Consider the following 27,958-nt stretch of genomic DNA (forward strand, 5'->3'; position numbering starts at 1 on the left):
ATTAACATATTTTCAAATTGTGGGTGGGACCTTCTCTTGCACAACTATGAAAATTTAACGAGGTTGTCCCTTTAATATTCTCAGCCTATGCCTGTCTATGTTAAGATTTACCAAAGACAGCTATGTGATTCAGGGACCTGATTTTTCAATGTATAGATATCATCAGGTGGACGAACAGGAACAAAAATCACTGTGATATCAATAGGTTTACTGGGGCCACCCTCATGCAGTTATGAGTGAGTTATGCAGTACATGGCTCTGACATCAGTTTCATGAGTATCACTGCACACACTCACCCTCACACACTGTTGACATTGGGTTTGGGTGGTGGGATGGGCAGACACCACACAGCGACCATGTGGAGCCCAGAGAACAGCTTGAGGGACTCAGGTCTCTCCTTCCATCATGCTGCTTCTGCTGGGGAACTCAGATCATCAGGAATGGCAGGGACCCCCTATTACCCTGGGAGTCCTGCCCTCTTTTTTTTTTTTTTTTTTTTTTTTTTTAATCAGCTGGAATGACTCCTCAGTGACCACTGGAATCCATACTCTATCTCAGTATGGTCATTACCTTTTCCACAATGGTGACCCATACTCATCTACCAGCAATGGAAATGCCCCCAGTCCATGGGGTGCTCCCTCCCTCCCTTGTGGTTTTGATTACACTCCCACAAACTATGCCCATTATTATTCAGGCCCCCCCAAAGCCTCAATCTATACGTTACAGTTCCACAATTGCCCCCTCCCCAAGCTTTGCTTGTGCACCAATTCTACTAAACGCTAAAATTCATTCCCAGCTTCAGCATGAGCAGAGGAAGATAAACCCTCGCGGGGACCCTTCCTGAACTGTCCTGCTATCCTGCTTCAGGTGGGGTGCAGAAGGAGTTGCCATCATGTCTCAGGCACCTGCAGTCCACATCTGTAAGCTGTAAAGATAAACCTTCCACCTGGGAACTACATGGAGGAGGTGACCCAGGCATGAGATACTTAGAAAGATTGAGACTCCACATCCTGGGCAACATTAGAATTACCCAGTGTAGAGAGGGCAAGGCACACATAATGAGACACATTTCTATTTGTCCTCAACAATGCCCGTTAGGCTTAGCTCAAGCAGACACATAGTGGTTGTCACAAACCAGAGGACACCTGGAAAGTCCCTGTTCTCTTCAGTATGAATGCTTAATAAGATCACTCTAGCTTTCTAGGACAAGGATAAGTGACCTGTTCTATAAACTGCCACACACTGAATATTTTATTTAGCCTTGGCAGGTTACATAGAGTTTCTGTTGCTTATATTTTTCTTTCTGTTATTTTATAAATAACTGCTTAAATATGCAAAAGTATCTTTCCTACTTCAGAGGTGGCATGAAAACGGGCCGTAGAATAGATTTTGCATTCAAATAAGACTGACTAGGTGACAGGGTAAAGACATTTTCCATTTAAGTCTTTATTATAATCCTCCTTGCCTCTAGGAATACTAAGTATTTTGAAGGGTAAAGCTAACTGTGGTTTCTAACATAAACACTGGCACCCCCAGAATGTAAGAGCAGCTGCATGGGATGTGCACAGATGTTCTTGCCAAAGGTTTGAATCACGTTTGAGTGACAGGATTACTTATTAAGCCAGCACGGCATTCTGATCTACTGTGCACTGGTACGTGTACATGTGTGTATATGTGCGTGTGGAGAGCAAAAGTCACCTGTGGGTGTTGTCCTCTATCAGCTTTTTTTGAAACAAGATATCACACTAATCCTGGAGCTCACCAACTGTCTAGACTGGCTGGCCAGCAAGCTCTGAGATCTACCTGTCTCCCCAGCCTCAATATAGACATTACATATGCATGCCATTCCACCTGGTTTGTTATGTGGAGGCTGTGGTCCTCATACTTGAATAGCAGGCTCTCTGCCAACTAAGCCATCTCCCCAGCCCCCACTCTGCTTTTGAGGGAGACAGGTGGGGTGTTTTAGCCAGTGCTAAAACCTCACTTTCACTGTGCTGTGTGAGAGCTATCCAACCAGGTCAGACCATCTTAACCAAGAATTATATCCATCCTTATTATCTTCCACCTCTGATGGCTCCACTCACAAATTATACCTCCAGGACAGTTCTAGGCCTCAGTCACTCAGGCCTCAAATCACACCACCAATATTTAATAATTTACATCTTCCATAAAACTTGAAAGAGTGTTTATGTTCAGTCAATTCTCACAGTACTGAGAATTACTCACAAACATCATAAATAAACCCAGCGCTGCACACAGAATACAGATTTGCAAGAAAGACAAATGCGAGTGATTATTGTGACATCAAAAGATCTGAGTTAAGATCCCTTTTCAAGTTTCACTTTCCTTGAATAGTGCCATTAATGAGTATCTAATGTTTTTGCATGTAACCCTCAAAGGAAGTGTTTATCAACTGAAAGGGAAGGAAACTAACACTCATCAGGCACCTGCATTGAGCCAGGTATATAAGAAGTACCACTAGGTTTATTTTTTCCCCAAGCCCAAGGAAAAGGCATCATTCCTACTTCAGTGATGCTGCAACTGGCATGGGAAGTTGAGTAATACATCCGAGATCTCAAAGCCAGAAGGTAGAGAAGTCTTGACTCAAGCCCTGTCTAGCCCAAAGTGGATAGTTTTACTTGATTCTCTACACATGATTCCCAGAATGCACTCCACTTCTTTTACTTCCCTCCTTACATACATGAAGATGAAGCATGGCCATGGTCCTAGACTGTAGGCAGGTGGGATCTCAGAGGGGTCAGTATTTTGGGTACTTGCAAGGAGCACCTGCAACTGATAGCCAACTCTGTCCGGTTTCATATCTGTGAAGTAAGCTCCCTTCTTTCCCCTAAATCATATAGAAAATGACAGTGTACCCAAATGCCCAGGGAAGCAGTTCTATGGAAATTCTATATAAGGCTTGCTTTGGGTACGTGGTTCCACTGATAACCTGAACTAAATCACTAGGAACTAGACTTGGAAGTAGAAAGAAGGTAAAAACATGCTTTCCAGTGAGCCCCCAGACTATTGGTAAGGCTTTAGACATTTGATTCTATCTAAAATTAAAATGCGTGGCCAGGCAGTGATGGTAGAGACAGGTGGATCTCTGAGAGTTCAAGGCGGCCAGCCTTGTCTACAAAGAGAGTTCCTGGACAGTGAAGGAGCCAAGGCTACAGAGAAACCCTGTCTTCAAAAACCAAAACCTATACCAAAACAAAAATAATAAATAAATAAAATTAAAAAGACCAGTAAATCTGGTTATAACTACTATTACTTGAATTTGGAGGATCACTCTTAAAAATGTAACTGATTAAAAAAAGGAAAGAAAAGAAACACTGTATTTCTGAAGTACCATGTAATACTGCTTTGGTATATAGTATTCAGTATTTAATGTTCAAATACAGTAAACATATTTACACCCCCCAAATAATTATCATTTACTTTTAGGGAAACTACTTAAAATTTATCTAGTGTTTTAAAATTATATACAATAGGGACACTGTTTTAACTCAATGGCCGCAATTCTAAATGAGTCTATGGTTTTAACATTAATTTGCATTTAAAATTAACTTTATTCATTTTTAAAGTATTGTCTAATGATTTTAATGGTTTGAGCACAAGTGAACATTTTATAATTAAATGAATTTTCTTTAATGCTTTTATTATCTTTGTGTTCATGCTACAAAAGTCAAGCTAAAGCTGGGTATGGGAGTATACATCATTAATCCCAGAACTTTGGAAACTGAGGCAGGAAGATCAGAAGTGCAAGGCTACATATAGAGTTCTAAGTCAACCAGGACTTCATGACACTGTCTCAAGACAAGAAAAAGGGGGTGGGGGAGATAAGAAAGCATCCAGGATATCATGACCATTTGAGTATACAGACAAGGATGACACAAATGTGTACAGTTGTTTAAAGGACCCTATATGGGGCTGAGGAGACAGCTCAGAGGTAAAGCACTTGCCTAGCTGTTTATGGCTCCAGCTAGGTTCAACTCCAGTACCTCAAAAAATTTAAAGTTGGATGTAGTGGAAATTCAACCTACATTAACATCAACTTGGGTCACAACCTCTGACTCAGTGCGCATCCTCTGTTCAACTACAAACGCAACCACTATCAAGTCCAAGAGGTATTACAAGGAGACCGATGGCAAGTGGCGGATAGATGATAGATTACTGGTAAATTAGGTATTGATAGATGAGAGCTATATCATAGGAAATGGGTAGATGACAGGTATGTCATTGATAGATGATTCGTAAATAGAAAAAAATAAACATATACATGGATGATGGAGAGAAAAAAGTGGGGAGGGGGATCTACATATAAAAAGACTATATATTTCTAATTCCACTTGTCATAGTTCCTGTTTGGCCCCAGAGTTGGAATTCTAGCACCAACCTAGCTGCCTAGCAAATGACTTAAGAGGGCACACTACAGCAGGTGTTCAAATGAATGAACAAGTTAAGCTAATAGACATAAACACACAATCTTTCAAGAGATGGGGAAACATTTCTACTTCTTAGTATATGAGATAACCATGTTGTTAAATAACAACAACTACCCCAAAATGCATGTGTGTGGGGGGTTGTGAAATGATCTAAAAAAGAAAGAAAGAAAGGAAGGAAGGAAGGAAGGAAGGAAGGAGGGAAGGAAGGAAAGAAGGAAGAAAGAAAAAGAAAAAATAACAAAGAGAAAGACAAAAACAAGAGATGATCTGACTTGGAGGAGGGCATCATCTAAAAGAATCTGTATCTCTCTTTCTATCTCCCTATCCCTATATTCCAACACCGTACATCAAGACCGCTCTGAAAGTGTAAGAGAGAAGCTACAGCCTCACAGAATGAGCCTGCTGTGAGGTGAACAGGGGCGGGAGAGGTGACTTTTCCTTGCAGGACCCCCAGCGGGCTCCTCTGTCAGCATGCTGGGCTGTGTAAATCACACTTCCATACAACACAAGATGCTATCATGAGTGTTAGTGCTGCATGGGGATAAATGATAACCCACGGGGGGACCCATAACTGTCTCAGGCTTTTCTTCTATGATCTGTGTGTTTGGTGAGATCATCTGTTTCTCTCCTTATGAAGACAAACAACCCAAGACCCTGGTCATCGGCTGGTCTCAGATTAGCTGAAGAAATCAACAGATTTGTGCCGCATGCATGGGCACAGATAGCTAGGGTAACCACTGGATTTATTAGCCAAACTAGGACATACCCTGAACGAAGACTACATCTGTTAAAAAATTAAACTAGAATCACAGCTCAAGATTAACCCCAGGCACAGTCATTTTGCTAATAATTTACACCACGAGACAAAAAGAAAGGACCATATCTGAGGGTACACCCACAGCTCTGGGTCCCCAAGGTTCTTCATCTCTATAGGGTGCTCTCAGCAAAGGAATTGATGGATTGGATATTTAGTCGGTGGGGGCAGGGGTGGTATGGTGTGTGAGTGTGAGAAGTGGCTTCACCGGCATTCTAAAAGTGAGCGTGCGTTCAGCTATGAATGGACAGGAAGAGAAAGCCCCAAGCCCCTTGAAAAGGACACAGGACGCCACATGCGTTACAGCACAAAGCACCCTCGGTGGTTCAAAACCCCGACAGTGGGGAGGTAACACACCTTCACTCCTTTATGATGGAGGAGGAGCCTCGGGTGAGAAGGAGAAAGATGACATTAATTTGTTTGCAACAGTCTTTCCTCCTTTCTCCTGCTTCAGAAGTACTTAACACATAAATATTTCATGGACTCAGCAAGGAGTATGCTGGGGCCGGGGGAGGGGAATTTAGCTGCATCAGACTATCAGACAAAGGTGGGGGCTGCAGGAAGTCTGGAGCCTAAGTGAACTAGGCATGCTGCCTGCCAGGGTCAGAGACAGCTTTGCCTCAGTCCAGACAGGTAGAGAGTGCTATGGGTGTCACTCTCACAGAAGCACACAAAGCCACAAATGTGCGGACTGTGCAAGTTCCTCAGCTTCTGAACTTGTTTTCTCGTCTATAAAGTGAGGAAAGGCTATCTCCCTTTCAAGGTTGTTACTGAGGCTTTTTTAAAACATATGAGACAAAACCAGGCGGCGATGGAGCGTGCCTTTAATCCCAGGCAGAGGCAGACGGATCCCTGAGCTCAAGGCTAGCCTGATCTACAGAGTGAGTCCCAGGACAGCCAAGGCTACACAGAGAAAGCCTGTCTCAAAAAGCAAAACAACAAAGACAAACAAGTATGAGACTGTTCAGATAGCAAACTCTCATTGTATAATCATAATAGTTAATAATGGTGATGATGACAGTAATAATGCATATCCCTTTCAAGTTCCTATGAGTGCACACATTAACCCAGCCCACACCCTGACTGTGCATGACAGTCACCCCTGCTGTCCCCATGCCACATGTGAGACTGAGAATAGTGAGGTACTTGGGCCACAGCTGGTGTGTGGCAAATCTAGCCAGTGATAACATTCAAAAGAGCATTGAGCCAAAGTCTGGAAAAATGTCCATCCTGAGAGGGGTTTTGTTTGCTTTGGATGGTTTGTTTGTTTGTTTTCCCTCACCATCTCAGTCTACCATACCTGTCCTACCCAGGCTGTGACATCTCAGCTGCTTGTGAGAGAACTAGCGAAACAGAAAGGAAGCTATGGTCATCTTCTGCCCAGGCAGAGGGTCCATGTGGCATCAGACCTGTGCTGGCCTGGGAGGACATAATCCAGAGACCACCCTAAATTCATCACCTGAAAACCCTCAAGAGCCACCCCCTACTCCGCCTGCCCAGCAAAGGGAAGGTCTCAGGAAGACAAAGAGAGAAGCACCCCCTGGGGCTACTGGTAATATCACCATGGTGTTTATTTTCTGCTGCTTTGAATATTCAGATATGTGCAAATATTAGCCTTAACTCGGATCCCAGGGGAGGCAGATAGAAGCAGGCTTTCATCAGAACTTTATATCCTGACCATAAATCTAAAGGGAAAGCTACCTGAAGAAGGTAGATGAGCACAGATCTATTTATAGGATTACAGGAAGCCAGGATGAGCCAGTATGCACATCCCTAGCCCATTGTTTTAAGACAACCTAGACTTTTTCATGATGCCAAGTTAATCTTTTGAACAGGGGAGGGGAGAGGAGGAGCGTGTGTTCTAAAACTTAGTTCATTCAACGCCTGAATATGATGACTGATTTCGCTTAATATTGTCGTGGTAGACCAACGGCATTTGGGGAGCTTATTTAACTTCTTTCTAAATTGTGACATGTAATATAATAAAAGTTCTCCCTCCACCTGATTGAGCAGAACAACAAAATAAACCACAGTGAAAGCACCAAATCCACTAAGGAAACAAGAATATATGTGTCGACACTGATAGGATCAATAAACTCTCAGACTAACCAAGCATTTTCCTTTCATCTCCGTTCAGGTTCAGCCTCTAAGAACTCAGTAACATACTTGCCAAGTAATGTTGGAAAATCGCCCTGCTCCTGAGGAGACGATCTGATGGATGCTTCATGGTTTCTATAAATTTAGACTATTTCTTTTGGACATGAGTCTATCCAGTCGCTACCACAAATAAAGAAATATATAGATGAATAAATAAATAAATAAATAAATAAATAAATAAATAAATAAATAAATAGTGGGGCTGGCAAGGTGGCTCAACACACTAAGGCACTTACTGATAAACCCGACTGCCTGAGTCTGACCCCTGGGGCCCACATGGTGGAGAGAGTTGACTCCTGAACATTGTCCTCTGACCTCAACATAGGCACTATGACATATATGGCCCCCTCCACCAATGTTCAATTTAAAAGAATGTAATTAGGACAGTAATAAGAATGAAATAAATAGATAATAAAATCACTGACTAGTCTACAAAAGTAGTGTGAGCTTAGAGAGAGTGCTAGGGAGAGCCTGAACTTAATTGATGATTAAAAATATAGCTAAAGGGGGCCCCTGTGCTTTCATTGTACTCGACTCCATTGCTTGACCCATTATTGTACTTTAGTGTCCAACTTTGACACCAAATTCATAGGTCATGCCATCAGCCCAGTAAAGTACAAGCCCATATGTTTCCCCAGCATGTCTCTGATTATGTTTGATTATGGGAAAATAAGCAAGTTGGAACAATCAGAGACACTCTGAAAAAAGTTCTAGAATACCCTTAAAAGTAGCCAGCATTTGGTTTTCATTAAAACCCTGGATAGTAGGTGGGACTATTCTCAATGAGAATATTCTCAAATGAGACCACAACAAGCAGAAGTAATTTGTTCAGGGTTATGGGAATTGGGAAATGGCCAGGCTAAGACGGTTTAAAGCCTTTAATTCTGTCCCTCTCCTGTCTTCTATAGACAATTTGTGTTGAGCTGCTAAACATTTTCCTAACCCTCATCTGCTCTTTCACTGTTCGGGATGACAAGGGACAATTCAGAACTGACATGACTTCCTGCACTTTAAAGTATCCCAAGGTCAGCCTCCATCTGCTCAGTGGGCATCCTGAACCCACAAGCTTGGCCCCTTCTTCCCCTTTCTGTCAAGAGAAAAAGAAATGTCCTCAACACAGACTTAATAATAGCTTAATAACAGAACGCGCTGGCCTAGTCCTAACACCTGTGTTCAGTCACAAAGCCATATTCCTGTAGAAGCCAGCTAGCAGTCATTACTGTCTACATCACTGGTGACACCATCTCTGAGGACCTGGAGGTCAAGTCTACAACTCTCTTTTCCCAGGAATGGGAGCCTGAGTGCTTCCTGGTCTTTTAAACCAATCACGTTGGACTCCATCCAAGCCAAGCCTGTCTCCTCGACTCAGGAATAGAGAGAGCATTGTGGTAAAAGAAGGCAAAGTATCTGGAGCCACAAAGTCTTGTCTTCATCTCAGGTCTTCTTCTGATCAAAGCTTGAACGCATTATCTGATTCTCTGCCCCTTGGTTACTTAACCGCTCTGAGGATCCTCATGGGAACAGATAAAGCACACTCCCAAAGCAGCAGGGCAGTAAGCGCCGTGCCTGTGTGAGTTAGCCATACAGCTCACACTCTGCTGAAGGCTCTTGGAGGGCAGGCAGTGTCTGCGTCATATGCTGCCTTCATACGTTTTACAGTTGCTAAAGCCTAACACGGTATCTGACTCATAACAAGTAGCTAAATATTGATTATCCAAGTGAATAGCATGAATTAGAAATAATAACTATACAAACCACCATCAAAAATTCATTATTCCCCAATATATGCAGCAACACTTTAAACAAAAGCCAACACAGGCACATTTGTGTAGAAATGCAGACTTACTAGGGTTTATTTCTGGGTGTTGGTATTATTTTTCCGAGGGGTTTTGGGTTTTGTTTTTGCAACACTGAATCCTTATTTACTATTTTCCAGGGTCATGCCAATTTCCATTAGCTCTTTAATATCTGGCTTGAAAGCTTGAGACCCCTTTCACAAAACAGTGACGGAACCAACAACCCTGGGAGGGGACAGGGGAGGGGACAATAACAATAATGAAGTGGAGGCCTGCACAGGCAGGCCAGGGGCTGCAGGCCTGATCCTCCATACAGTGAACGATTTTCTATGTGACTGATTTGCCGGCTAAAGGACAACCCTTCTGACTGCTAGTCATCAGCCAGGAAGATTTATGTCACCCCTCAGAACTGTGTCCCAGGGCACTAAGAACCTGACTGTCACTGGCAGAGGTCACCTGACTGAGCTGGCTGGATGAGGAGCAGCTTAGGTTAGGGAAGCAGCAGAGATGACCTAGGGTACGGATATCTTAGAAGCTATGTGTGGTGACTTGAATGGAAATGGACCCCGTAGTCTCATAGGGAGTGGTACTTGTAGGAGGTGTGGTCTTGTTGGAGCAGGTGTGGCCTTATTGGAGGAAATATGTCACTAGAGTGGCCTTTGAGGTTTCAAAAGCCCAAGCCAGTGGCTCTCTCTTCTTGCTGCCTGCCAATCCAACTGTAGAACTCTCAGCTACCTCTCCAGCACCACGTCTGCCTGTGTGCTGCCCTGCTTCCGACCATTATGATAATGGACTAAACCTCTGAACTTAAGCCAGCCCCAATTAAGTGATTTCTTTTATAAATGTTGCCATGGCCATGGTGACTCTTTGCAACAGAAGAACATTGGCTAAGACACCATGCTTTCCTTAAAATGGTTCCATTCCTAAACATGTGGTAACAAAGGGGGCTGCAGCCCAAACAAGACAGAAAGATCATTGGAAGAAGCACTATTGACAACCAGACCAGAAATGACCAGTCATAGCAACCAAAGAGCTTGCTGGAGCTGGGGACTCATCTTGCCTAGTCTGTTTGAGGCCTTGGGTATAACATCCAGTACAACAAAAATGTAAGATTTTAAGAAAAGGAATTTTTGGCCAGGCATGGAGCACATGTCTGGGAAACAGAGGCAAGTGATTCCCCAGGGCCTTAGTTTCCCCTTTCATCCTTATAAATGTTTACATGATAATATTCATAAGGCTTACCTCTCCCTTTATCTACAAATATTACATGTATAAAACCAGGGCACTTTTAAAGAGGCCAGTAATAATTAACTTACTCCAGAAGCACAGAACTGGTACTGTAGGTCATCTTAATTATAAACCCCAAAAGCACAAAGACTGCATGTGTCTCCGATTTACCATCCTATCCCCAGGATCTAGAATTGTGTCTCCCACATAGGAGACCATCAACATAGTCACCAAATGAAGGAATCAGTGAACTGTTAAGGTATTAGCAGAAGAAAATGCTTTTTGCATCCTATGCAATTGCCCCATATTTGATTCTAAAGGGAAAGCTTTGTCATCTCTAGTCCTCATCTTTACCCGTAGCAGCTTTGGCCACCGTGACCAAAATGTCCATACCCAGTCCCTTATGCAGCTGCTCACATCTTAGATTCAATCCTCTTTGACTAAAGTATGGTGGGATCAAGCCCAAGAAGCATAATTAATCAAAGATCAACAGTCCAGCCCCAGGACCTTGTCATAGACACTGTGGTCAGGGAAGATTACAAATCCATGAGTGAGGAAGTAGACAGTGTCACGTGTCCAAAAGCAAGCACCTAGACTCACAAAGAAGCTCTTCCATCAAGCTGTTTGAGTGTATTTTCTCTAGTGGGAAGCTGATTCTCTTGATCTTGTACTTATTTAACAGGCCCATTGTGTCTGGCCAAAGCAGGGATCTAATTAAAAGATCATGGCTCTGAAATTTAAGAGAACAAGATTCAAGTCTCGCTTGAACCTGTTCTCATCCTGCCACTACAGTAGGGTGAAAACCTTGTCCTTTGTAAAACAGGACAGTGAAGATAGTCACCTGTATGATCATAGAAATAGCCACATGGAGCCCAGTAATATAGAAACTCCCTAAATCTCAACCATGCAGCTAACACTCGAGAAAAGAGCCAGGTGGTACTCATCAAATGCTGCTCAAGGCCCAGATTCTCAGTAAAGCACCTGAGACTCCATTTAGATGTGTTAAAGCCCATGAGAGGTCATGAAGGGGCTGGAGAGATGGCTCAGTGAGTATGAATACCTGCTGGTCTTCCAGAGCACCCAAGTTAGGTACCCAGTAAATACTGACAGAGTCACAGCCTTGTGAAACTCCACGCCCAGAGTATCCAAAGCATTCTTCTGTTCCAAAGCACTCTTCTTTTTCCCCTCAAGTACACACACACACACACACACACACACACACACACACACACACACACATACACACACACACCACACACCACCTAAAATTTAAAAAGAAATCCTAAAGTAAACTCCAATAAGAAAGTTCCTGCTTTTGGGTTGTGAGCCTAGCCTTTAATGGCTGAACCATCTCTCCACCCCAAATATTTGCAGAAGCAAGATCCCAAAAAGATAATCACTTACAATGAAGCCATGGATAGTCCAGATCAATGAAGGACCACACTGCCTATTTGTAACTTTTCTGCAGCGTTAGAGCCACAGTTTGTGGGGGACACAAGGCTTTTATGCTCCAAGATCTTCAGTGCAGCAGAGGAACCATAAGTAGAATCACAGGATAATATATACAAATATACGTGTGTGTGTGTGTGTGTGTGTGTGCGCGCGCGCGCGTGTATAGTTATTTTTTTAAAAGGCATCTGAAAGTAATTAGACTTCTTAAGGAATCAAATTTATTTCAAGGACTACACATGGTTATTTAATCTCCAGTACCAAATAGTCTTTTTTCTTTTATTTTGTTAGTTTTTGTTTTTAAGTGTGAATGCAAATGATTAATGAATACAGCCTTAACAAGCTTGGTTCTAAAGTTCCTGCTGCCATTGACTTGGGCAACAAATGACCCACTGGAAAGGCAAATCCACTTACTAGGTATCTGTATCTTGTTCTGTGGCTAAAGTGATACACTAATCATGGGGAACCCAGAATGATGCAACATTTTCCCCTACTCTGCCCTTGATCTTTTGGTTTTATCCTGTGAGAATGCTGGATAAATGCCTTGAAGTTTGCAGGGATAAAGAAGGAGGGAGGGAGAGAGAGAGAGACAGAGAGAGAGGGAGGGAGAGGAGAGGAGAGGAGAGGAGAGGAGGGGAGGGGAGGGGAGGGGAGAGGAGGGGAGGGGAGGGGAGAGGAGGGGAGGGGAGGGGAGGGGGGAGGGGAGAGGAAAGAAAGAAAGAAAGAAAGAAAGAAAGAAAGAAAGAAAGAGGGAGGAAGGAAGGAAGGAAGGAAGGAAGGAAGGAAGGAAGGAAGGATTGCAAATGATGAATGTTTTAAAGCTTTCACCTGTGCAGCAGTGTCTGGTGCAATTGCACTGCTAACAGGGAGATAAGCACTTGTGACAAGGGAGAGTCAGGGATAAAGAAATTCCCAGAACAAAATGACTGTCTTATCAAGTCCATGGAAACTCTAAGTTCAAAAGCACATTGGAGGTATCTGAACTCCACAGCCAAAGAAATGCATGAACATGGTTACCTTTGTTCATTTCATTGAATTCTTTGCATGTCACCTTGGAGATGCAAGACAGACAGTTGGTCAGGGAAAGAAACAGAAGTTCCTGAATGCTGATGACATTGAAGTTCTCTACTAGGCACTTACCACATCCAGTATTCTCTGGAATCTAAGTGAGGAATGACTCCTCCCTTTACAATGAGGAGGGGCCTTAGGTTCAGTGGATAAAAGGGCAAATTCACCCAACTCTAACACTCTTACCCTTTGCCCTCCTTTACATTACACACGATGTTGCAATATTCTCCCTACTGGTCTTTCAACTTCTCCATTCTCCAATCCATCCTCCTATTTGGTAAAAGATTCATCTTTCTATCATGGAATTTCTATCATGTCTCTACTTCCTATAGTATAAAATCTAAACTCCTCTGAAAGGTATGGGAGGGGCCTTCCAAATCCAGCCCATCTATTTCTCACTAATTCTTCTCTACTCATCTCCTCCCATGCATCTCAGCTCAAGGTGTGCTGACCATTGTAGCTTCCTCTCAAGACACTGAGAACCTTCAGCTATGGTCTATCCAAATGAGCCCCTCTCATTGATAGAGAGCATGAGATGTGTGGTCAACCTGCCTACTAATAAATTCTGCATCATTCACTTACTACCCAGGTAACCCTAAGCATACAACTTCACCTCCTGGTGTCTTGTTTCCTCATCTTCAGAGGAGCACCAAAGACATTTTTAAGGGGTAGTTGTGGGTATGAAAAGAGACAAATATTCATAAAATAATTCCATACCCTCTTAGGGCCCAATATTTTTCAGATAGCTCCAATCCAGAGAATTCCAATTATTGATTACATGCTTCCTCCTTCAGGTCTTTCCAACTAATTTGTTCTTAAGAATAAGACTACTCTTATGCTGTATTTTATAAGTTAGTGGTCTCCCTGGCCTCTACCCACTAGATATCTATACCTTATCTATACCATGATAGCCTCCAGCAGTTCAGGGCTTGAGGGGGATATTACAGAGTCAGTGGACTTTTGACTTTTCTATCTGAGGGAGCAAAACTTAACTCTCAGGGACTAGCAAAAAAGAAAAAAGAAAGAAAGAAAGAAAGAAAGAAAGAAAGAAAGAAAGAGAGAGAGAGAAAGAAAGAGAGAAAGAAAGAAAAGAAAAAGGAAGAAAGAAAAGAAAGCACACACACCTACCTGACATGGCCATCCACATAGCTTCTGCTGTGACAACCATAAATGTGTCTACATACAGTAAAGACATAACCACAGAGGCAATCTCCACACTTCCACACCTCCCTTGGGAAATACTCCTTTAAGCCCAGGGTTATTGGCCAGTGCTGGAACATTTGTCTGCCGTCTGTGAAACCCTGGGTTAAATCTATCAATTACAATACTGCCTCCTTAAAACAACTACTACTGCTTGTGAAGTTCCAAGTGAGCAAAATAGCTACATCCATCACTAGTCTCTTCAGAGTGCTCATCACATGCCACAGTCTAAGCCCTTCCTGATGAATTATTTCTTTTAGCCTTCTAGCACCCAAAAGGCAGAAGAGCTTACATTTTGTTGACAATAAAAATTGGGGTGCAAAAAGGCTAGCAACTTACTCAAGCTATATCTTGATTTCATCCTGTCTAACTGCAGCTCCCAAAGGAGTTCTGTAGCAATTCCAAGAATGAATACCTAGATGGATACGTGAACTGATGAAATGATGAGTGATGCCATCTTTTCCATAACAACTATGGTTTTCTGAGTCTCAGGGTCAGTGAACTATCAGTCTCTTGGTGGTCCCATAGTGCCAAAATAATTGTTTATCAGAAAATCCATGCCCAGCTTCGGTTCTCCAAAGCTATTTGGGCATTTTGTCAGAATTCTGCTATTCTAAATACTCTATATTTGTTCCCAGTAATGTAAACTATGCCTTCTAGCTTTGCTTTATGACAGTTTCATTCAATATGCACATGAAATCTAAATTTCTACGCACTGATCACTCCTTCCCAACTACTGTGAGATGCAATAATATTTTTCCAACAATATTTGTCACAGAAAACCCTTCCAAATGTGAAGGAAAATCACTTTTAAATATTATGTTTCTTAGAAGCTCTATATCCAGTGCTGGGCAGAGACAAAGTTTACAGTTGTTGCACTGATCCATAAGCATGGATGCTTGCATATACATTAAGTATCAAGACCTGAAGAATGAGGCAAGTATTAAGAGAAAATAAAGTTCATCATAGAACAAGACTTGTGGGTTCAATGAATGAGGCAGCTTACTAGCCCTTAGTTTGAATTCCCAGATGACTCTGACTTTCAGTGCTTAGGAAATTACTCAATTTCTTTTAGATTTTGTTTCTTCACTTAACAAGAAAGGTTAATAATGCCAACATAGAACACCATGTTAGTTTCACTACCATGGAAAGTATTTGAGGAAGTCAACTTAAAAGCAGAACAAGTTATTTTGGTCACAGTTTGGGAGGGGTCATCCATGGTTGCTTGGCTCCATTATTAGGGGTGTGTGTTGAGGCAGAATAGCATGAAAACAAGCCTGTATTGGAACAAAAGCTGCTCATCTTATGGTTGCTAGGAAAGAGGGAGACATAGTAGCAAGGACATGCCAAGACAAGATCTACCCAAGCCAAGCACACCCCAACCAACTTACTCATTCCAACAGTCATCACCCCCTAGTTTTCATCACTTCCCATTAACACCATCAAGGTATGAATCCATCAATGGATCCATCCACTGATAAGATTCAATCCTCATGATACAGTTGCTCTTAATAGTTGATCAGTTGTCAACCAAGCCTTCACTTTTTAAGCCTTGGGAATACATCATATCCAAACCAGAGCAATCACTGTTGTAAAGAAAAGACTGAATGAAATAATACATGTATGTAAAGTGACGACTTCCTAACAGGTATCTATAGTACTGTCAATGGCTATAACACCATCTTAGGTTTACACACACTTCAGTAACAGGGGAATCATAGAGGTAAACACACAGTGGCACAATCTCACTCATATGTAGAATACAAGAGTTGATCTTAGGGGGTGCTGATGTTAGCATGATCAGTAAAATGAACTCCAACCCCAGAATCCATGAAAAAAAATAAACAAACAAAAAACAGGCATGGTGATATATACTTGTAATCTCAGTACTGGGGAATGGCAAGAAGGAAGATCCCTGGGGTTCACCAGAGAGCCAGCCTTAACTATTTGACTAGTCCCAGTCTAGTGAGAGACAATGTCTCAGAAATAAGGTACATGACTCCTGAAGAATAGCACCCAAGGTTGATCTCTGGCTTGTAAATGTTATGTGCATTCATGCACACACACATACACCTGCACACACACACACACACACACACACACACACACTGATCCTATACACGTTGAACTAAGAATGGTAATATCGGAGCTTAGCAAGTATGAGAGAAAGGTATATTAAGAAAGCTTGACTAAGTGAGACGGGAAAAGGAGTTCCCATCATTCATGCACAACAAGAAGACCATGAGATTGTAGAAAGCTAGAAGAAAGTATTTGGAGGACTGGTGAGATTGCTCAGTGGGTGGTGGAACTTGTAGCCAAGCTCAGTGAGCTGATTAAAATCCACAGAACCACACAAAGGGAAAACTGACTACCATGGTTGTCTTCTAACTACCACAAAGTGCAATGTGGCACACACAACCACCACCACCACTACACACACATTAAATAAATATGTTTTAAAAAATGTGAATGTTTTCCTCATAAAGAATGATAAATATTTGAGAAGATAAATACATTTACCCTGATTTGAACAAGATGCTGTTGGGTACTCCATACATAGTTTCATATATCACTTTAAAAAATAAATATAAATAAGCAAAGAAAATAAAACTGATTAAGTTGGGCAAAGACACACATTGGTTGCATCATCAGAATTAGGCCTCCGTGCTCTTCCATGCCATCCTATTTTGCCTGAGTCCTTTCATAAAGTAGAGGGTCAAAGCTTAGGCAATGAAGCAATACTTTATTAGCCAGCCAATGCATGAATAAGCTCATATATCTTGTGACATCACCAATGTCTCAGATGTATTTTGACATTTCTCAAAGTATTTAGCCACAGGGAAATAATCAGACACAAAGCAACACACAGGTCACATACACATGGATTCAAAGATAAGTTCCCTGCCCTCATGGTCCCACTGTCTAAGGAAGGAACTTCACATGTGATTTAGACTCAGGGCAGATCATGGTTCAGGTTATGACATTCACTACAGTAAATATAAGGTCCCTACCACACTCCATGTGTAAATGTAATTATACTTTTACTTTAAAATACTTCACAATTGCTTCTCCAATTCTATCTGGTCTAGAAGGTCTCAGATTCTATGTTAATTTGTGCAATACACTCCTAACACACATTTTATAGTGTTGGAGGTTTTGTTTCACAAAAGACAGAAAAAGAAGGCAAAGATATCCAAATAATTGAATTATTATAAAAGACTGCCATACTACCCCTGAAATCAGATTAAGGACTACTGTTTAATTGTCAAACTTTCATCCAGTAACTGATGGAAGCAGCTAACTGCTAGGCCAAGCTCCCAGAGTCCAGTAGAAGAAGGGGAGGAGCAATAAAATGAGCAAAGGGGTCAAGACCAGGATGGGGAAGCCCACAGAAACAACTGACCTGAGCTAGTGGGAGTTCACCAACTCTGGACTGACAGTGGTAGAACCTGAATAGGACCAAACTAGACTCCCTGAATGCAGATGACAGAGAATAGATTGGGTAGTATATGAAGCCATGGGCAATAGGCCCAGGATCTATCCCTATACATGAACTGGCTTTTTGGAGCCCATTCTCTATGGAGAAATACCTTGCTCAGCTTAGATGTGGGGTGGGGGGGGAAGGGTTTGGTCAGGCTTCAGCCAGGTAATAGGACAGACTTTTTTGACTCCCCATAGGAGGGCATACTTACTCTGAGGAGTGGATGTGGGGGTGGAGTGAAGGGAGGGGAGAGGGAAAGGGGTGAGAGGAGAGGAGAACTGGGATTGGTTTAAAAATGATATAATGTGTATTTACTTTTTAATAAAAACTGAAGAGAACCATTATGAGATCATATTTATTCAGAGAGAATGGAGGTTGTTTTCCAATTTATTTAAGAAGGAAGTCATACTGTCAAGACAAATTCAAAAGACTGGACACTCCGAGAGTGCCAAGTCTCCATGATATTTGAAATAAATGAATAGGTCAACCCAGATATCCGAATGCCATACAGTTCTGAAATGCTGTATTCACCAGAATTCTAAGCACAGCACCCCAGAGCTAGGGAGAATAAAATAAGCCATATTTTCCCTCCCTCCCCTCACAAACTACAAACCCAGACCCCATCCATGAGTATCACCGCCTTTCCCTCATTCTTTCCAGCTCAAGAGGCTTCCTGAAAAGGAGCCCTAACTTCAACTTCTAAGGCATCTCATCTCCTTCACCTCCAAGGAAGGAATCCTACAGAGAGCTTTCAACCATTTCCCTCTCCTCAAGCTTCCAGACTCCTCAAGCCTATTCTTTCTGCTCCCACCACCTCAGATGACCCTTGGCCTGTCACTGTCCCAGTCCACTCTGGCAAGCCCACCCCACCTCTGTTGATGCTGGTTGGCTTCCCAGTTCTCCACCTCCATATTCTTGTGGACCTTTTTTCCACTGATGTTCAGAAAATATAAAGGGCTAAGCACAGTGTCTGGCTTGTGGTCTTTTAAAACAACTAGTTGTAGTGAGATATCCACCTGCCCCGCACCTGTTGCACTGACCACGCCCATTGGGGGTGGGGACAGGGGTGGATGTGATGTGGAGGAACTAGGTCTTGGTCGGGAACCGGAACTCTCTCTTACTTCCTGGACAGAAAGCATCCTCTGGAAGCATCCTTGGGACTGGAACCTGCTGGCATTCATCTGTCTCTGCTGTAAGTTATTTCTCCCAGAATAAACATCTATTCAGCTATCTGTTTTCCCCATCCTTATTTTTCCATGATAACCAGTCTGGTGACTAGTGTTACTCTGGCCTTTATTAATTCTCCCCCATAAACCCACTCTAGGACTCTCTCAATGACCTACAGATATCTTCTTCACCCACATATCTGCAGGCTGTTTCCCTTATTCCTTAACCTGGAATTGGTTAATCCATGCATGCTTATTTACACTTCTTCCCATCTTTAACTTATAGGGCATCCTGTTATCCCAGCTCTTTCCCAGAAGGCTCAGACCAGAGTTAATCAGCATGTATTAGTGGACTGGAATTTGCAAAGTCTAAAATCCTTTTGCCTGCTACTACCTCTGGCCACCATATCTGAAAACATATGACATATAACACAACCTATTCCCGTATCATGGCAACCTCTTCTCTGATACTGGCACATCCCCCACTTGCTGACTTCTTTGAACTATCACACATGTGACCTCTCCAGAGTAGATTTCCCTGACCACCAAAGACAAAACGGCAACATCCTACCACATCATCCATTGCCAAAGACTGCTGTATGTTAGACATACACTCCCAGCTCACCTGGATCAATGTCTCCAGCTCCTGGGGGCTCACACAGATATGATCTCTCAAGAATTCTGCCTTTTCCAAGGCGATGGTGTTCTTCTGACTGCTCTCAAAGGGCTGCTCCAATGCCCGAAAGACAAGGCCACCTGTGACGAGGTAGACCACCACAACCACAAAGATGGCAACCACTGTTTTCCACTTCATAACTGTTTGCAGGCCTCCCTGGGAGGCGCCTTCCATCCTGGCTACCACCGTGGCTCTGGAGGAAATGGAGAGGCGGGGAACCGGATGGTGCCCGTTACTGGCACTCTTGGGCTGGCACACGGGTGGAGTTGCTGCAGGCACGGCCACTGAGGAAGCAGGTAGAGAAGAGGAGAGAATTTGTTTATAAATACAAAACACTGAAGTCATCAGAAACAAAGAACAGATGTCTTCCTTCAACTGCCTTTCCAAATGTAGGGATGAAAAACTGGTTTACTGAGCCTGCAGTTGGGGAATTTGATCAGTTGTTGAGTACCTGCCTTTTGTTGTTCTTTTTTTTTTTTTTTTTTTTTTATGATTTCTTAAAAGTGAGCATCCATCAGGAAACCTAATTCTAAAGGGGAGGCTACCAGTGAGTTTAAAAACACTTATATTTTCCTCAAGGATCCAAACTGGAAAGCTATCTTATATTTATTTATACCTCTTCTCCTCCCTCGGCTACTATGTTCAAATGTGTACGAATCATCATATTTAAAAAACAAACCTATTACTCAGACTGAAGAAAAGCAAGTAGAAGAGGGGCATATAGCTATTCTGTCTAAGCACAGAAGCAGAGAAGAGATGGACGTCCAGTGACTTTAAAAGCCCATCTCTGAGACTGGGAGATGGCGCAGGCAAGCATGAGGACTTGAGTTTGGATCCCCAACACCCACATAAAAAGCCAGGTGCAGCAGCCCACACCTGGGACTAGCTCTGGGGGAGTAGAAACAAGCAGATGTCTGGTTTGCTAGTCAACCATTCTATCCAATCTTTGAGTTTCTGATTCAATGAGAGATTCAGTCTCAAAAATAATAATAATAATAATAATAATAAGGTAAGGAATGGTAGGAAACACCTGACACTGACCTCTGACCTCCATTTCCATAGGCACACATATTCACATACGAAGAAATCCATGTACAAATACATACTTACAACCCTCCCTCCAAAACTGAAGAAACAGAGAGAGAGAGAGAGAGAGAGAGAGAGAGAGAGAGAGAGAGAGAGAAAGGAGAGTGAATAATTAAGAGCCTGTCTTTTCACAAAATGAAGCAAAGAAGCTAATCCCAAGCTAAGGAAGAAGGGTCAAAGGTCAGGCACAGTAGAGAGGTCTGGGACTTGCCTAGATAGGTGGCTATAATTGGGGAAGGAAGAAAGAGTGATGGTTTATGTCAATTAGCCCTCTTGCCTGAAAAAATAATAAGAATAAAATAGATCCCAAGTGCATTGCCTAATAGAAAATGCAATGACTTTGGTGTAACCACTGCTGAGCTATTAGCAACGGAATTTTTTTTTCCCTCCAGTTATCATCCAGTAAGAAGCCACTGGAAATGAAATTTCCCCTGGTGCTCAGAACACAGAATTTGTTAAGGTCCCCAGTTCTCTATTACCTTAGCAATAAATACATTAAGCTGGCAGTTTTTCTGCCAGAGCAGGAGGTTGGAGATAGTGCCACGCACTACAGAGCTCTGTCTTGTGCAACAATGAGCAGTCGAGGCACTGAGATGTGTTCTTGCTTTTAGTATCCTGGTTCTCATTAAGCCTCTGCTAGGGCAGCACTCACACACACCCGCTGTTGTGTAAATAAGGTATTAGCATATACGTGTGCAGATAATACTGCTCCAGTGGGGCTAGACGGCTCCATCTCTACACTGGGGGTGTCAAGGTGATTCTGTCATGTGACTCTTCCTGGAAAACAGGCCTGAACCTGACCCACCTGGCTGGAAGGGTGGTTGTTTAGAAAAATCTTTGCCTATAAACATCTGCTCTCCGAGGCCCTGGAAATCACTTTTTCTCTTTGAAACCAGGCCAACTGCCCACCTTTTACTAGATATTACTCTATTCGACAGTTATTCAATATTAAATTCTTCTTGAGCTTAACGTGAGCACAAACTTCTCCATAGTCTCCAGACTATCTATACATTCAAATCATCCAGTTAGGAATCATGGCCTTTAACCTTCCTTGAAAGACACTGAACTCAGGTTCCCACTTGCCCTTGTTGACGACAAGGAGACAGCTTTGTGTCTAGGACAGTTTCCTTCAGCACTGAACTTCTCATCCATTCTGCCTCTCCATCCATGGCTATAGTCTCATTAAGGCCATCAGCATGTCTTGTCTAGTAGCCTCCTAAGTCATTTCCCCATTTCCACTTGACCACTTAATCTTGAGTTAACCCTTACTCTTTGAAGTACTTCTTTCCATCCACCTCATCAGAAAAAAAAAAAAAAAAAAAAAAAAAAAAGCCTCCAAAGACACCTACATCTTAACCCCGGCAGCTGTAAAAACATTACCTTACATAGCATGGTTATGATTAAAGGTCCTGAAGTGAGGAGATTGTCCTAGATTGTGGGTGCCATCACAAGACCAAATGGCAGTAATACAGGTAGAGAATAAAGGCAAAAGCAGAGACTGGAATCACACAGCTGTGAGCCGAGCTATGGTCACACTAGAAAATGGTCCTCCCCTACAACCTCCCAAAAGAAACCAGCTAATTATAAATTGCTGTTTGAGGCCACTATGTTTGTGATCATTCATTTGCAGTCCCAAGAAATAAACATACTTTTTCTAGATTAGTCTCCCTGGCCTATCACCCACTGCTTCAGGCTAACATAACATGCTTACCTCCCGGATCCCTCATTAGACTAAAAGATCTACAGAGTCAGGCATCATCTCAGCCCCCTTGCTTCTCTGTCCCCAGGGACCAGCACGGCGCCTGGCACACAATAGGCAGCCAACCAATGATGACTGGATATGGAATGGAGGAGAATTGGCACGGTGCAATCACACACACAATTCGGACAAGCACTACCAGACTAAAAATAATGGCAACGCACCAGTATGGAAAAGCAGGTCAGACACAGTAGCAGCCTGTTCTAAGCACCACACAGCAGCCCAGAATCTGTAAACTCATAACCACATGGTTCTCAGCCCTAAGCCGCCTCCTTTGTGAAATCTTTCTGGACTCCTCCGTGCGGACTCACCAGCCTGTGTCTACAATTTATCTCTCCATGAGCCTGTATATTTTTGGAGCCAGAGAGCATCACTCTTTCTTCTTTAGATAGCTGTGGTCTCTATATGTAGCCCAGGCTAGACTTACTCCGAAATCCTCCCATCTTTGCCTCTCAAATGCTAGATGAGAGGTGTGTGCCATGACCCAGCAGAAAGAAAATCTTCAGTTCTTGGTAGAGCACCGAAGAAAGGGTGCTTGTTTCCCCTTGTTGCTATCAGTCATTGTTGGCAATGAATATTTTAAACTATGCATAATCACAACCTCAGAATTACCACAACAAGCATTAACATTAATTACCTCAACAATAAGCATTTGCTTAATACTGAATGGACCTAAGAGGCTAGGCAAGAAGCCTCCTGCCTCCTTAGATAGCTGGTTCAGTTCCCTACTTCCAGAGCTCAGCAAAATGCTAAGCAACAATGTATGGTCCTGCCTCTCCCAGGCTGAACCTTGAGATATCAGACCATACTTGGATCTTTTAATTTGCTTTGTGTCCTTGGCTTCTTCCCATTTATGATAGATATAATCCAGATTCTAAGTCCTAAAATTTCAAATAAGGATGACTAAGGGAGGCCAGTCCTTGGCCATCATGACCACTTCCCACCAAGGGCAACTGAATCGTCTGATTGGCCCAAACTTATACACACACACACACACACATTCCATCTCTTCTTAGTGCCCCTACCTGGAGAAAGGGACCCATGTCCTTTCACTGATATTCCTGTAAAGCTCTGAAGCAGCCAATAGTAGTCATTGTACCATACGCCAAAGAACTGGGTTCCAAAGTCTTGAGGAGGGGGTTATGTTATGATTTAAACAAATGGGTAAATTAAATATGAGAACATTAAACTTAAGGATAAATAAATAATCTTGCAGCTGGACATGAGGTAGACAAGTTAACCAGACAAGACAAAAAGACAGGATTATGAGAAAAATAAAAGCTAACAGCTAACTAGTTGTTGTTTGCATTTGACCTTAAATGTATTAACTCTCTCTACTTTGTATATTACAAAATAAAGCAATTGGGCCTTTAAACTGTTTATGTGGTGTTATATAATATACAGTATAAAGGTAAATTGTCATGAGCTATTTAAAGCCTGGTAAAAACATCAAAAACCTGTGGCTACACAGGTCACAGGCCCTAAGGCAGAACCTCCACTGTTATTCTACTAAATAGACATTATATTCAACTGACTCTTAAAGACTAATTGGTATAGAACAGTGCATCTCTCAACCCTATCAGAGAAGCTCCTTTTGTGGTAGATGCCATTGACATAGGGACCTACAGCTAGTCAAGGTGAGAGAATAAAAGTACAGAATGCTCAGCCCTAAATCAGAGACTACACCACATCCGCTCTTCCCAAGGCTCAGGGATCATTGTGGGAGAAGAATCACATAAGAATGTATAGGCAGCACAAACAGAATTTGATACAAATCATTTGGGGAAAAAAAGCCATAGGAATTGTGTGGGCAGAGAAGAGGTGTAGATCTTGTAGGAATTGGGAGTGAATATGATCAAATTTCAATATATATGAAATTCTCATGAAACCAATAAAAAGAAGAAGAGAGCAACTCTGGGAGCAAGGAAGCTACAAAAACTCCCTGTCCCAGTGAAGGCTGCTGTCTTACCTCTATACCAAAGAGGAAGGAAAACTGCAACCATCTAAGGGCATTATCAATACTCTGTCGGTGAGGGCAGCACAAAGGTGAACTATGAGGTTGCTGTTGTTCATCCTGTAGGATGAACTTCCCAGAAGTGGGAACAGGAAGCCAGAAGCTCATTCATAGAGAGAATACAGAGGAAGCTCTACCCAGAGCTCTGCCCTTCAGAACTCTCTGCCTGCCTCAGCTTCTCCAGCAGTCTCTTGGTCTCTGCTGGTTTCAGGTGCCTTGGTGATGTCTATCTGCTACTATTTGTTCCTTAACTCAGAAGCCTCACAGGGCACACACTGTTCTACAGAAAACTCAATGGGAAACCCCAGCTGGTTGCCTTATAGGAGCTTCCCTGGTCAATTTCTACTGAATGTTTGTAGCCCCGCCCCAATTTGATGATGTTACTTTTGGTTTGCTTTCTGAATCAGGCTATTCCAGTCATCTCTACTCAAGGTGTGAGCACCTTATTTAATGGTGTTTCCCTATCTGATTGCTGTTTCTCTTTGTCTGCTACTTGGTATTGATTCTTCTACATTTGCTGTATACTTACTTACAAACTCATTCAAAAACTACCATAGGTACATCTTTTCTCCTATCAGTACAGAACAGATGGTTCTAGAAATCCCAGCACTCCTAATGCTACGTGGAACTGGGCTGGAGAACGGTCTTTCAGGCTTTGGGCCAGTTCTTTGTACCCGTTTGCTAAGGACTGTCTCCAGGAACAGATCTGAATCAAATCAGAAAGTGGCTCAGTTTGAAAAGCACTGAAGCACAAAAAAACAGCTTTATCCCCAAACCATCAACTGGGTGACCTTGGAACTGTCACTTGGATTCTCTGTTTGCTTATCTGTGAAATGTAAATGATAACTTCACTTCTTTTAATCTCACAGGGCTCTCGGAACAGCAAATGAGCTACCCTGGTTTGCTGATGGGAGTGTATTTGCAGATGTCAGGAGACCTGGCAGGGACCTCCGAATGTTACAAAACCTTTTGTGCATTTGACTAAAAATGGAGTTGGCTGCTTTAGCAAATATGACTGCGCATTTCAGCAGCTAGAAATGGATTTGGAGTCTGCTTCCCCTTGAGGTTGAATAAGTTTTCAGGGGGTATTTTCATTACTCTGCTTATTCTCAAAAACTAGAGTTGCTTTCACTCTAGCAGAAAATTGCCTAGTGATCTGAGATGAGCCATAATGGTCTCTGTCTTCTTTTACAAAGAAACAGATCTGGATGAGGTTGTGGCAGTGGTGGAGGTGGTGGTGACAGTGGTGATGGTGGTGATGGTCCTCAGAGTCCCAGTCAATGCCTGTCACTCTAATAAATACTGTTGACACCACTGCATTGATTCTCGCTCTGGCATTTCTCACACTGTGTGTATCCAGATCTTCCCAGAAGCAGATACCAAAAGTGAGCTAAATGTGCTTATATTTTTATTAAGGGGAATGCATCCATGAAAAGAAATGAGGGAGTGTCAGGTTGGCTAGAGCATCCATCGGACACTATGTTAACCTGCCCTTGAGTAAAGAACAGAGGGGCGAGGGATGGTAATTGGTACTCTAAACCACCCATAGCCTGAGAAAGGTTAGGAAAATCTGTCAAAGAGTTCTTGAGCGAAAGTCAGCATCCACGAATTTCTAGGGGTCCCATGAACAATCCCACCATGGCATCCTTGCAAGTCAATTCTGGGCTGAGAATAGCTCATGAGAAGTACACCTGCTGTACAGCTCATGCCATGAACTTCACAGAAGCTTCGAACAGCCAGTGATCAATTACACACCCTCCAACTGGAAGTCAGCAAGTACATGCTCACAGCCATCACAGCTCCACTACAAAGACAAAGACAATGAAACCCAGACAGCCCCGAGGACTGAGCCAAGGTCAAGTGGCTGGGATTGCAAAAACAGAACTACAATGGGAATAATCTGACTTGGAAGTCAAAACTGCAGTGGAGCATAGGAAAGGCACAATTAATTAAGTAACGAGACCCTTCTGTTCAAGACAAAGAAAGGAATTTGCTTCAGACAGGCCTGAAAATGTTTCCTGGTCTGTGGAGGAGTCACCTTTTATTCCCTAGCAGTGATGGAGTTCTTCCCCATGGAGTGTATCAATAATGGATAGATCCTGTAATGCACTGGCCTATCATACTTCACAGCTCCCACAGAAAAGTATACAGCAGTAAAAAGTCCATAGAGAGCTGATGAGGAAGGAAACATTGGGTGAGAAGTAGATGTGGTCACAATATATGTATACATGTACGAAATTCTCAAAGAACAACTTTAGAAAAAGAAAAAGAACGCACTGGGCGACAACTTCCCTTCCATTGGTTTTTTTTTTTTTTTTTTTTTTTTTATGTTTTCTCATGAATATCCAGAATGTTTCCTCATTACCTGATGGGGATGGAAACAGGAGCACATGTGGAAATCAATTTTCTATTACTTGGTTTTCCCATGTCCTGAAGTCTTTACTGTATTGTTCATTCTTAAACCCAATCAACACACATTTGAGCTTGCCTAGTCCCATGCTTAGTACTGGGGGATGTAAATGAATAAGACACGCCTTTTGCCTTCAGAGTCAGCAGAAGAATTGGCACACACCTATGCATACATGAATCTAGCTTACCTTCACAAGGTCATTTACAGGGCAGGGACTCTAACCTATTTTCCCTTCACAGGTAAAGAAACTAAGGCCTAGACAGATGGGCTCTAGTAACTTTTTCAGCAAATAGAGGTAGGCTCCGCTCTGTCTTCAGACTCCTAACCTGAGTGTTCCACTCTGTCTCACTGCTGAAAGCTAACAGTATCCGAAGGGCTAAAGATCTCCTGAAAACATGAAATGGCCACCTCCACCATCACCCATGGAGAGTACAACTGTGTCTGCCAGGTGTACTCACTGGAAGTGTCAATCCACTCCCTCTCATCACCTACCCCCAAGGCTTGAAATCTTTCCCAAAAAGCCCCAGCCTAAAGCTCACCAGACTCCCTAAAGGGCTTCCCCAGGACCAGGTAGAATTTACTTTCCACATAGGGCAGGATTGGTAAAAAGCCAACCAATCCACCTCCAGCATGCCTGCCTGTAGCTATTGAGGCAGGCAGCAGCCAGCCATCAGAAGGGAGTGTGCCCTCCTAGGATTCCAGAGACCCCAGCAGCCCAACACGGCTTGTCCTGTTTCCATGTGACTCTTATGTCACCAGCAGTCCACCAGCAGAGGACTGGGTAAGGAAAATATGGAGCTGTTTCCAGTCATAAAGAATGTGATTACGTCACTGCAGGAGAATTAATGCAACTGGGGGTAAACATATCATATTAAGCTCATTAAGTCAGCCTCAGAAAAACAAATATTGCGTGTTTCCTCTCATTTGTGGGTCCTAGATTTTACGGAGGCATATGATGATGGGCAGGTAGAAGTGAGACGGGGAGGGGGGAACTAATGGGTAGGGGCAGGGAGATCAGTGGGATTGGATGGAAGGACCCAAAGTATATCATAAACATGTATAGAAATAGTCACATGTAAGTCAGCATAGCAGAGTAGCAGAATTTTAAAAGAGTTTAAACTCTAGCATTCCCTCCCTATCTGAGGATCTATAAGCAGGTAACAGTTGCTGGGAGAGGGGGGAGACATCCTTTCCAGTGCTGGGACCA

At 42.7% G+C, this 27,958-nt stretch overlaps 1 protein-coding gene across 1 annotated transcript in view; it reads right to left on the bottom strand.

Moving 5' to 3' along the window:
• Kcnk10 (potassium two pore domain channel subfamily K member 10) overlaps positions 1–27,958 on the bottom strand; it is a 126,065-nt gene that overhangs the window by 52,105 nt on the left and 46,002 nt on the right. The window contains exon 2 of the mRNA XM_051196156.1: positions 19,432–19,766. Coding sequence (XP_051052113.1) covers positions 19,432–19,766 — 335 coding nt within the window. The remainder of the gene's footprint in view (positions 1–19,431; positions 19,767–27,958) is intronic.

Source organism: Phodopus roborovskii, unplaced genomic scaffold (assembly GCF_943737965.1).
Source record: "Phodopus roborovskii unplaced genomic scaffold, PHOROB, whole genome shotgun sequence".
In the NCBI taxonomy this organism is placed as follows: Eukaryota; Metazoa; Chordata; class Mammalia; order Rodentia; family Cricetidae; genus Phodopus; species Phodopus roborovskii.